General features: G+C 39.7%; 1 protein-coding gene and 1 long non-coding RNA gene across 2 annotated transcripts in view; both read left to right on the top strand.

Moving 5' to 3' along the window:
- The window catches only part of akap10 (A kinase (PRKA) anchor protein 10), a gene marked incomplete in the record, with an annotated part of 16,785 nt that overhangs the window by 4,639 nt on the left and 1,639 nt on the right, over nucleotides 1–10,507 (top strand). The window contains 9 exon segments of the mRNA XM_014016457.1: nucleotides 2,258–2,740; nucleotides 2,992–3,090; nucleotides 5,072–5,156; nucleotides 5,282–5,405; nucleotides 5,591–5,727; nucleotides 6,161–6,305; nucleotides 8,198–8,365; nucleotides 8,530–8,639; nucleotides 8,899–8,981. Coding sequence (XP_013871911.1) covers nucleotides 2,258–2,740; nucleotides 2,992–3,090; nucleotides 5,072–5,156; nucleotides 5,282–5,405; nucleotides 5,591–5,727; nucleotides 6,161–6,305; nucleotides 8,198–8,365; nucleotides 8,530–8,639; nucleotides 8,899–8,981 — 1,434 coding nt within the window.
- Nucleotides 3,513–4,686, top strand: LOC106523135 (uncharacterized). The gene is made up of 3 exons (XR_001310862.1): nucleotides 3,513–3,646; nucleotides 3,765–3,857; nucleotides 3,929–4,686. It is a non-coding gene; the product is annotated as an uncharacterized LOC106523135 (long non-coding RNA).

Genomic DNA, 10,507 nt, shown 5'->3' with positions numbered 1-10,507 from the left:
TTTTTTCTCTAATTCTTCACTTTTTGTTTCATTCTTGTTGGTTCTGTTTGACTAAAACATTGTTTGACCCAGTAAAAGTGGTTCTGAAGCAGCCCCAGCCTCAGAGGAACTGATGAATAACTTGCAATTTAATCACATTCAGTTTTCAGTTGATAGCAAAAAATAAATAAATATAAATAAATAAATAAAAAATCCTCTACATCTTATACAAAAATTGACATCTTGAAGAAGTTACGTTTAAACTCAGATCGTAACCTCCCAGTTATGGATCCCCATGTTGCATTGTGTGTGTCAGAGTGTAACGTTTCACAAACCACACAAACATTTCATTGATTTGTGCAACTTTCTGCATTCCCCTATAATCTTGTCTGTGGCAGTCGTGCGTCACTGTTAAAGGAAAGCGACTCATGCTGAAGCTGTCTGGTTGAACTTGGCCTGCAGCATTCATGTCTTCCTCCTCGTTTGCCAGTCAGATCTGCTCTATAATTAGGCTCCTGGATGTCGTCACCCGGGACTGAGACGGTGAAGCTTTTTGAAGGTAGCAGACAGAACCTGTATGGGCTCGTTGGTCGGAGAGTGGACAAAGCTGTGCTGCAGGCCAGRTAACAACATCTACCACTCTGTAGGCTTTCTGTTGTCACACACTGTGGCTTTTAATCAAAAACAGAAATGTGGAATTTAAAGAGGAAACTGGGTTTTAACAGGCACTTATTATTGAGATATTTTTTTTCTTCCATACATTTTTTTTTGGCACAAATCTCAATTTTTGTGTTATTATTTATCAAACTGTTCAACTCCTTCAGGACATTCCAGTTTATACTTTTTGAAATATTTAGTTTTTTTTGTCCAAATTGAAAATGAATGGAGCTGTCTTCAACATCCTAAAAACTCTTCATAAATCTTTACTGCACTTTACCTTTTGTTCTGGTTCTGCTTTTTAAAATTTCTTTCTTTTGGCTTCTATTCTCCTGATTTTAGCTTCTTTTTTTGGGCTTTTTTTAGCTATTGTTCTAACCTTTTATTGCTATTCTTCTGCTTATTAAGACGTTTTGTTCTTTCTGCCAATGTAAGCTTTTTTTCTTTTTGACATTTAGTCATTTTAGATGTTTTCTGTGTTTTTAGCTAATTTGAGCTTTTTTCAGCTATATTTGCTTTTTTGTGATAATTTCAGCTTCTTACTGCTTAATTCAGCAAACGTGCTCTTTATAATTTTGTGCTAATTTGATCTATTTTAAGCCATGTTTTTAAAGCTATTTAAGACAAATATCTTTCAGCATTAAGCATCTACACTGCATTTTTTTTTTTACTGGAAATGCAAATGCTCTACTTATTTGTTACCGTTTTACCCTGTTTTGTCCACATTGACCTGTAAGCTGTAATGAACCATGAAGTTAAGTTTTCTGTCCTTATCGACTCATGATTTAAATGGGTTTAAGCAGATATAATGTACACAGATACACTGATAATAAAATATACAGTTAAAGCAGAAGGCTTCATGATTATTCAGATAGAGGTTCCTCACCGGTTTTCAGGAGTTTCTTCATCTCTTTGTCAATTTTAAGGAGATTTTGTCCAATTTTTTTTAAAAAGTTGAACGAAAAGCAACTCAACATGACACCTAATGTTTCATCTTTTCTGTTCCCAGTTTTAGATGATTTCGTTCAGACAGTCTCTGTGTATAAGTCGCTGCAAAATAAAACAAGTGGCCAACTGTACAGTGATTGTATTTTGTTCCCCTCTCAGTGTTCAAACATAGCTGTATTACAGAGTCTGCTGTGATTGGACTCTGACAGCGAGCTGCAGAAACTGCCCCTGCTGACCACTCCATACACCCGTAAGAATGACGGAGCACAGACGTTTCTGACACACCACTGAGAGACGTTTGTCGGGGGTTAAATCATCTGTGAAATTACATAGTTTCAGTCCACTTCTTAGGCCCCAGAGAGATGAAAATCTGTTGGACTTCAAAACAAAAATCCAGGAGTTTAAATTCAGCTCAGAGCTGCTTTCAACCTGGAGAAAGTGCTCCTTTTAAATTGTGAAGTTGAGCACAGAAAATCCTATTTTCTCTACATGTATCTGCTGCTGGTTTGAAAAAAGAATGTAGTTTTACAGAAAAACTGTTCAGTGTACATTATAAATGTTATTCCTATCACCAGTAATGTTTTAATGTTGTGTGCTTGGATAAGAGTATAAAATCTTTACTGTTGTCGGTGATGCTAAACTGGTTTCTCAGTTGTGATCTTGTCTGTTTCAGGTCACTCCAGTGTGAACTATCAGCCCCAGGAGACTCGCTCTCGGCTGTCCAAGACGGTAGACCAGGTTCTACGAGACAATGTAGCGATGCCCCACTACACTCACTTCATGGAACAACGGGGCGCAGACCACCTGGTTCGCTTCTGGCTCGAGGCCGAGAGTTTCCGCTCTACCAGCTGGTCACGAGTCCGAGCGCAAAGCCTCAACTCCGTCAAGCACAGCTCGTTGGCCGAGCCGGTCGCCGTCTCTCCTGACGGCCCAGAGCTCATTCAGCACGTAGCCAACGACCTCGCTCGCAACAATATCGGCGGAGGGTCTTCTTTGGTGCCTGACCYTCGGGATTCCTCCAGCTCAGAGTCAGACCTGAGACCCAACACGTCCCGATCAGAGACCCCCATCAGGAGGACACCTTCCAGGACAGGGACACCATCCAAGGGGCAGCCAAACAGGACTCTAAGAGATCTCTCTGACCAACTCATGAAAAGTAAGTCTTCACTTRGAGCTGATTGTTGTCCCTCTGTACCAGAAGTATACGTACAACCAGAGGAACAGTGCTGTAGTTAAAATTTTTCACTTTGTTTCTTATCAAGTTGGTGATGATAAAACCTTTATTTCTCCTTAGTTGATTCCTTAATCATTTCCAGTAATCTGAAATAATTAGTCACGTAAAATGACCGTAAGYATTCTTTGTTTTTCACCGGATGATGAGCTTTTGTTTATTTTGTGTCTTTGCAGATATAGAAAAGGATGCTGTAAACATTTTTACCAAGTACATCTCTCCAGACGCCGTGAGGCCGATCCCCATCACAGAACAGATCAGAAATGACATCATTGGTAAGAGACGCACGATAAGTCTATGAAAATGCACAAGTTTTGTATTTCTATCCTTCTTTAGGCTAGTCCTGACTTTTACCCTAAACCAGGGGTCTGCAACCAGCACCTCTGGGGGCCTCGTGCTGCTCTTTGAAGCTTTTACCAAATGTACCATGAGNCCACTTTCTTTATTTCATCCAGCATTAAACAGAGAGCGGCAGAGGAAAACAGAGGGGCTTCCCGACAGTCCGAACACGTCTGACCTAAAGAGCACAAGCAGCTAACTTGAAGCGCTGGACGCGTTTTGGATGCTCCAAACGTAGCTTYAATACCTTTTATTTATTTTAACTCCATCCTCTTTTTTGCTTATTTGATTTAAACTCATTTGCCTTCCATTGACCTCCATCACACAATTTTTCTAGTGGYGAAATGACATCAATAGAAACACYTGGAGTAGAAACAGAGTTGGTTATTGATTAGTTTTAGATTTGTTGAGGTTGATTGTTTCCCTTCTTTCCTTCCAGGCTCCATGTTTTCTCAAGCGATGAAGAAATGGGTTCAAGGCAACTCAAACGAGGTGAGGAAGGAAGTTTGTAAGATTATTTGTTGCACGTGTCCACGTTCCCCTCAGTTTGCAGTACTGTGGCTGTCAAAGAATATAAATGATTATTTTTGCTGTGATCCTTGAATTCAAGGCTCAGGAGGAGATGGCGTGGCAGATCGCCAAAATGATCGTCAACGACGTCGTCCACCAGTCAAACCACGACAGCCCCGGAAAGTCCACCAAGGTAGAACGCCTCACTCTGTGTCTCTTATGTGTCCTTTTTTTTATTTTTATTAATTTTTTTTCTTCCTGTAGTTATGACCCCACTAAGGAACCAAAGGTCCCTCACACCCTGCAGACACAGGCCAAGCCAGGGATGAACTGTAGCCGGGCTTTACACCCCAACGAACTGCATTACTCCTAAAAGGAACAAAGTATTTTATCACCTCCCCAGTTGATGTGTGAGAGAGAGAAAGAGCGTGGATGAGTGATTGTTCAGGCCTGGACCAACTCAAAACTTGAAGTAAAACCATTGTTCAATCTTCCAACTCTGTAACACTATGAAGCTGCAGCCGTAGGCGACCAGAGTGAAGGAAAAACACTCCTGTGGACAGAAACGACTGTCCTGTTCCCTGCCTCGTCTCCCATCCCACGGAGGATGTGACCAAGACTGAAGAGTGAAGCTCGCTGCCCCGTGGTACACGTCTCCACACCTTTTTTTATAATCATCCTTTGATTTTTACATGACCTCCTCTTGCAGCGGTCCGTCACTTGGCGTGGTATACAACTGATTTTGTTTTTGTGGATACTACTGGCACAGTCCATGTGGAATGATTTCGTCATCTCTTCACAGAAGTTCGGTGTCCTACGTTGWCCGTTAATGTACTGTAGAACACCTCGCAATAGACGGTGACAGAAGAAGAGCAGGTTTATTTCTTTGACTGTCTTCGTTCACATAAAAGCACCTTTACAGAGCGTAGAATAAATACTCCCTAATGAACTTAAAGTGCTCCAGCTGTGTTGGAAAACTCCCAACTTTGTGACCTAAAGGTTCTACACACATATATAAATAATTTTATTTTTTTTTAAAACAAAAAAATTTATATAATAAAAAAAAAAAAAAAAAAAAAAAAAAAATAATAATAATAATAATAAATGTTAAATGTCATATATTTTTAGTTTTATAATATTGTTTGATTGCCAAGGTTGACCGCTGCCCCACCGCTCAGTTCCCACCTTAGTCCTAAACTTAACCCCTAACCCAAACATGGCATTCCACCACATTAGACAATCTGTGGTCCTAAAAAGTTAAAAAGCAGGTACACACATACAAACATCAAGCTTTGTTGCTTTATTACTCTGTGTAATAATCTATGTGTTTAAGTCATAAAAACTGTGACTCCTAAAATGWATTTTTCAGAAGTCCAGAGTTTTTTTGTGTTTTCTCTCTGTGTGTAGCTAAAATATGTGGTGAAGATGGCATGGTGGACCCAAACTGCTTTGTCATTGCACAGTCGGTGGTCTTTGACATATTGGAGGAAGAGTGAGTTTCTGTTTCAGTTTTTTTTTTCTTTACCGTTTGCTCTGCGAGGTTCCCGTTACTGCTTTACCACCTCGACATCTTGGCTGCCGGCTGTCTTCACCTCCCACTCGCTCTCTGATTTTCAGGCACTTTAGTGAATTCCTGCGGAGCCATCATTTCTGTAAATACCAGATTGAAGTGTTGACGAGTGGCTCCGTGTTCCTGGCTGACATCTTGTTCTGTGAGTCAGCTCTCTTCTACTTCTCGGAGGTGAGTGGGCCCAATTTTCATGTTTGTGTTTTTTGTTTTTAAACACACAGTTTGCACCGCCTGTTGACTTCTTGTCATCAAAAGCACAAACGTCAAGATTCAGCAAAGATATCAAACCACACATGAAGCAAAGAAGGGGTTTTTATTSGCCTTTGTTTCTGTTTTCTGTGTCTCCTCCTTCACAGTACATGGAGAAAGAAGAAGCAATGAATGTACTGCAGTTCTGGTTGGCAGCAGATAACTTCCAGAACCAGCTAGCAGCTAAAAAGGGCCAGTATGATGGCCAGGAGGCTCAAAACGATGCCATGATTCTTTATGACAAGTAGGTCCTTTCCTCTGCTGTTTAATGTGATCAAGGTTCACAAATATGGTTTTAAATCAAGCAGACTGACGGACTTATTGTTGACTAAAATTGACAGAAGGGCAGTTTTATTGTTGTCGACTTGTAATAATGGAGTWGTTCTATGTATTTAGAAAGCTTTTTACCGTCTATTCATTATTTGCACAGCCTATATGAGTATTTCAGGATACACTGCACGGTTTTTCTTTTGTATTTCTATAACTACAAATGGGACAAACAAGTAAAAGTAACTGTTTACTATGTTTCTGGTAGTAAATGCTGCTGTGGTCGCCCACAAGTCAGTAAAACACAACCTTGGTTTCGAATGACAGTTTTAAAGTTTTGAGTATTTGTCTCATTAGAATTAAAGTCTTCGTCTTAATCTGAGCTCAGTTGTTCTCTGTTTTCTCTCCAGGTATTTCTCGCTCCAGGCTACAAACCCTCTAGGCTTTGGCGACTCTGTGCGGATGGAGATAGAGTCCAATATTTGCAGGGAGGGTGGGCCTCTCCCCGAATGTTTCACCACTCCACTCAGACAGGCCTGGACAACCATGGAGAAGGTCAGATTATCTGATAATCAGACTCTGTAGCAATCAGAGTAGCTTAATCCTGAATGTGGACTCGGGAATTACTCAACATCTAAAAAGCTTGCAGAAGAGGAACAGGAATTTTTGTTATCAAAGATGCCAAAGCATAAAAGTTATTTTGTTTCCACCTTGGGTTTTTGATTCTTTACTCTTCATGTGTTGTTCTGAGAAAAAAAAAATCAAAACAATACAAAAAACACAAGACATGCAGCATGATAAGGAACACTGTGTCGTGGCATTTAGTAGATGTTATGTTATGTCGCCTAGAAAAAATTAAATGTGGAAAATTATTTGAAAGACAACAATAAATCTTTGACAGTGGATTTTGGAGCTGTGTAGGTCATCTGTTCTTCACAGTACAAACAGATAAATTCAGAATTTGATCACAGAACATGGACATTTATATGACWGAATTGGTATTTTGATATTGTTTGATTTTTACACTCTTTCACWTTTAGGGTTCAATGAAGATTTTACCACAAAATGTTCATCTTAAAYTGCTTGTGACATGCYRAMCACTGAAATACAAAAAGTRAAAGGAAACATCTTTATATTTAKGAAATTTGACTTAATTCGTATGATTTTTTTTTAACTCAATTTGTCTCATTGTGGCAAGTTTTTTTTAAACTTGGCTCAACTAAAGTGAAACAGGAAGTGACATCAAAGGGGAYCTCCTCGGTCTTTATTTATTGAAACAATCTTATTTGAACTCTGACTTCTTCTTCATCTCTAACTGATAGTGACTGAAAATAATCTAAAGAAACATCAGATTCTTCTCTACAGTCTGTGTTGTCAGCCGTTGTAGCAACTCTGTTTACATGCAGACATTCCCCTTTGACATCACTTCCTGTTACTTCACATTCAAATARCTCAACAACTGTTCATCTCATAGCGTAAAACATTTATTTTCCAATGTGTCATCAATGTTATCTTTCCAAAAATGCATTTATACTTATTACAAATATTTAATGTCACAGTGCAACTTTTAAACCACCTAAACTTTCCAAGACATCCATGTAAATACTTCTTATTTTCACAATTTATACATTTCCTTTCACACACTGTGTCGTTCATTGTTAAGGGAACAAAATCTTTTTTCTGAAATTCCTTAGGAGTGTGGACAAAACTCGTTGATTTACTTTGTATCTGAGCTCAGAATTTTCTCATTAAAACTAGAAGTGTTGTTGGGAGACAGGAGCGTGTTTAACAAGGTAGCTTCAGTTAGCTACTGGCAGCAGCTTTAACATTTATTTTGATCTTGTTTGCATTTTTGTGCAGTTTTTACATCAAAATGTTTGCATTTTGTCAGCTTGGATTATAGCAAACGTAAATCCCGAATTATGATWGGGTTTTATAGAAATAAGTTGTTGAATGTTAAGGCTCCTGTTATACTGTAACATTTTAGACAACTTATGAAATTTTTTTATTGTGAATTTAGTCACGTAGATTATATATACATGCTAGTTGTTGTATGTGTACATCCAAGTCTTCCAGTAGTTTTTATTATTCCGTTTTCAGTGTTTGTCATAAGCTGTCAAAGTGTGTCAGGGCCTTTAGAATTTGGAGCAGAAGCTGCTTTAACACTATTCAGAATATKTTCACGAACTTCATAGTTATGCAATAATTTTCTTTAAAACATTTAGAGATGTGTGAATTTATAAAATTTGCCTTTATGCTATTTRGAAGTGATGATTTTCCTTTAAAATGTCTTGTCTCGCTAATAAATTGTGCAATATACTCAAGTGACAAATGAGCCTGCTTTAATCAAATAAAAGCTGGAAACTTATGAGCGAGGAAAGGTCAGAATCGTGCACAGACACAGGATTAGATTATTTAGCACCAGTGTTCATTGTGTTTCTGTGCAGGTGTACCTGCCCGGCTTCCTGTCGAGCAACCTTTACTACAAATACCTGAGTGACCTCATCAATTCGGTGCGGGCCGATGAGTTTGTGAATGTCAGCTCTCAAGGTCAGGGCGGCCCCGCGGACAACGACCGCTCGGGTTCAAACAGCAGCGAGGTCTCTCAGAATCAGGTGAGCTCAGAACGTCTCCGTCCCTCCCTGGGGCTGTTCTCGGTCTGCTGACATTTAGACCCATCCTGCCAGATGACAGGAATAACGAGGTCCTGGTCGTTCCTCTCATTAAACCAAGTAACGTCACATGACTTCCTGCTCTACTGTTGTGTCGTTCACCACAGCAAGGTGCCAAAAAAGCCGTGATCAAGATTCTGAAAAACTTTGACGAGGTGATCACCGTAGATATTTCCAGTTTGGACCCCGAGACGTTGTACCAGCGGCCATATGCAGGGTGAGTTTTAGTGTTACTGGATTATTTAATCACAGATGATTAATCTGTAAAATGAGACCGTGCAAGTCCACTTCTAAATTTACATTTTAATTGAWAATGTTTTAATTTCCCTTTTTATCAAAATAAGGTCATCCTGTTGTTTTATCAAATGAGATTTTCTTTCCCCTTCTTACTAAAATTGCAGCTGTGCTTTAATGGGTTTTCTCCTTTTTGCTCTGTCGACTGTCTTCATTGTTTCTTGTCCTTTTCGTCATCACAGCAAGATGACTTTTGGGAAGGTGAATGAGTTGGGCCAGTTCATCAGAGAGGCTGAACCAGAACCTGATGTGAAGAAGTCCAAAGGTAGAGGACAAACGCACGCTTTTTCCTCTTCTTTTTCACTTCCCTGTCCTGGTTGTACTGACCAACACCTCWTAAAATATATCCAGTATATTTCTATATTTTTTTCTACTAGCATTTCAGTTTTTTATGATTTTTAGTAGGGCTGGATAAAAAATTGATTTAATCGATCTTGGAACGATTTCATTTAAATTTTTAGGGTGGTAATTATGCTAATCTCCTCTTCTCGTGTGTGAGCACCTGATACACATTCATCAGCTTACGCAGCTCATTTACACACTTTTCCTGAAGATAGAAGAGTTTGTTGAATCTGACGTGACATGTTCGTACAAAACCTTTGTATGAACAAAAGTAAGAGAAATTTAGGATAAGAATACGAACATGTTCTTGCATGAGGCCCATTGGACCTACTTATGAGCCCCCCGCTCACACGAGTTCTTGACCCACTCACCGTACCATAGCATTGTCCAAGGAGGAGTCTGACTTCTGAAGAGTGTGGAGCTCAATCGGACAGATTTGTGATGGATGCAGGGACAGAGAGCAGGCTCTGGCAGTGAGAAAGCTGTCCTGCTGTACCAGTATTTCTAGTTGACATCACTACAGTWCCAATCATCAGGATGTAGAACACATCAGCTGTGAACAGGGTTGTAGTCTTATTCAGGCTGAGACGTGTGAAAGGTTTTGGCACYTATTATTTCTCCTGACTGACCAAACACACAGTTTCTGATTGTTCTCACTTTCAGCATCTTGTACCTATCACCTTGCAACAATAAAAACAAAGCTGTAACTAGGGATGGGTACCGAATTCGATACTTTTTTATGCACAGACCGAATTCTGTCGGTACTACAGAGTATCTGTTCACGTAACATCAAACGGTACCAGGTTTCGGTACCTAAATGCATCATTGCGACCGGTTTGGCATAAGATTGGTGAGTTTTCCCTGCTTGTCCTGAACGCAGTATCACGCAAAAGCGTAATGACGTCAGCAGCAGCAGCGGCTGGTTCAGTCAGTAAACAGAGGCAGCAGAGCTCGGTCTGAACGGAGCATGAAAGCCTCGCAGCTCCTGGAGTAAAACTCTCCGAACAGACCGCCTCTGGATTATCTGCTGGATTAATGATCTGCTGGAATAATTATCTGCTGGATTAATGATCTGCTGGATTAATGATCTGCTGGATTAATGATCTGCTGGATTAATGATCTGCTGGATTAATGATCTGCTGGATTAATGATCTGCTGGATTAATGATCTGCTGGATTAATGATCTGCTGGATTAATGATCTGCTGGATTAATGATCTGCTGGATTAATGATCTGCTGGATTAATGATCTTGTGAACACGTCGTTCACTTGCTCAAAGTAAATAAAGTACAGCACTTTCTTTATGTCATCCAGCAGTAACCAGAGCAGCAGAGGAAACCAGAGGAGCTTCCTGACAGTCTGAACACGTCTGACCTGAAGAAAACAAGCTGTTAACATGAAGTGTTGGACGGTTTTAGATGTTCAAAATGTAGCTTAAATACCTTTTATT

This window comes from Austrofundulus limnaeus, unplaced genomic scaffold (genome assembly GCF_001266775.1).
Source record: "Austrofundulus limnaeus strain Quisiro unplaced genomic scaffold, Austrofundulus_limnaeus-1.0 Scaffold145, whole genome shotgun sequence".
NCBI lineage: Eukaryota > Metazoa > Chordata > Actinopteri > Cyprinodontiformes > Rivulidae > Austrofundulus > Austrofundulus limnaeus.
This window is presented reverse-complemented; position numbering and strand designations above follow the sequence as displayed.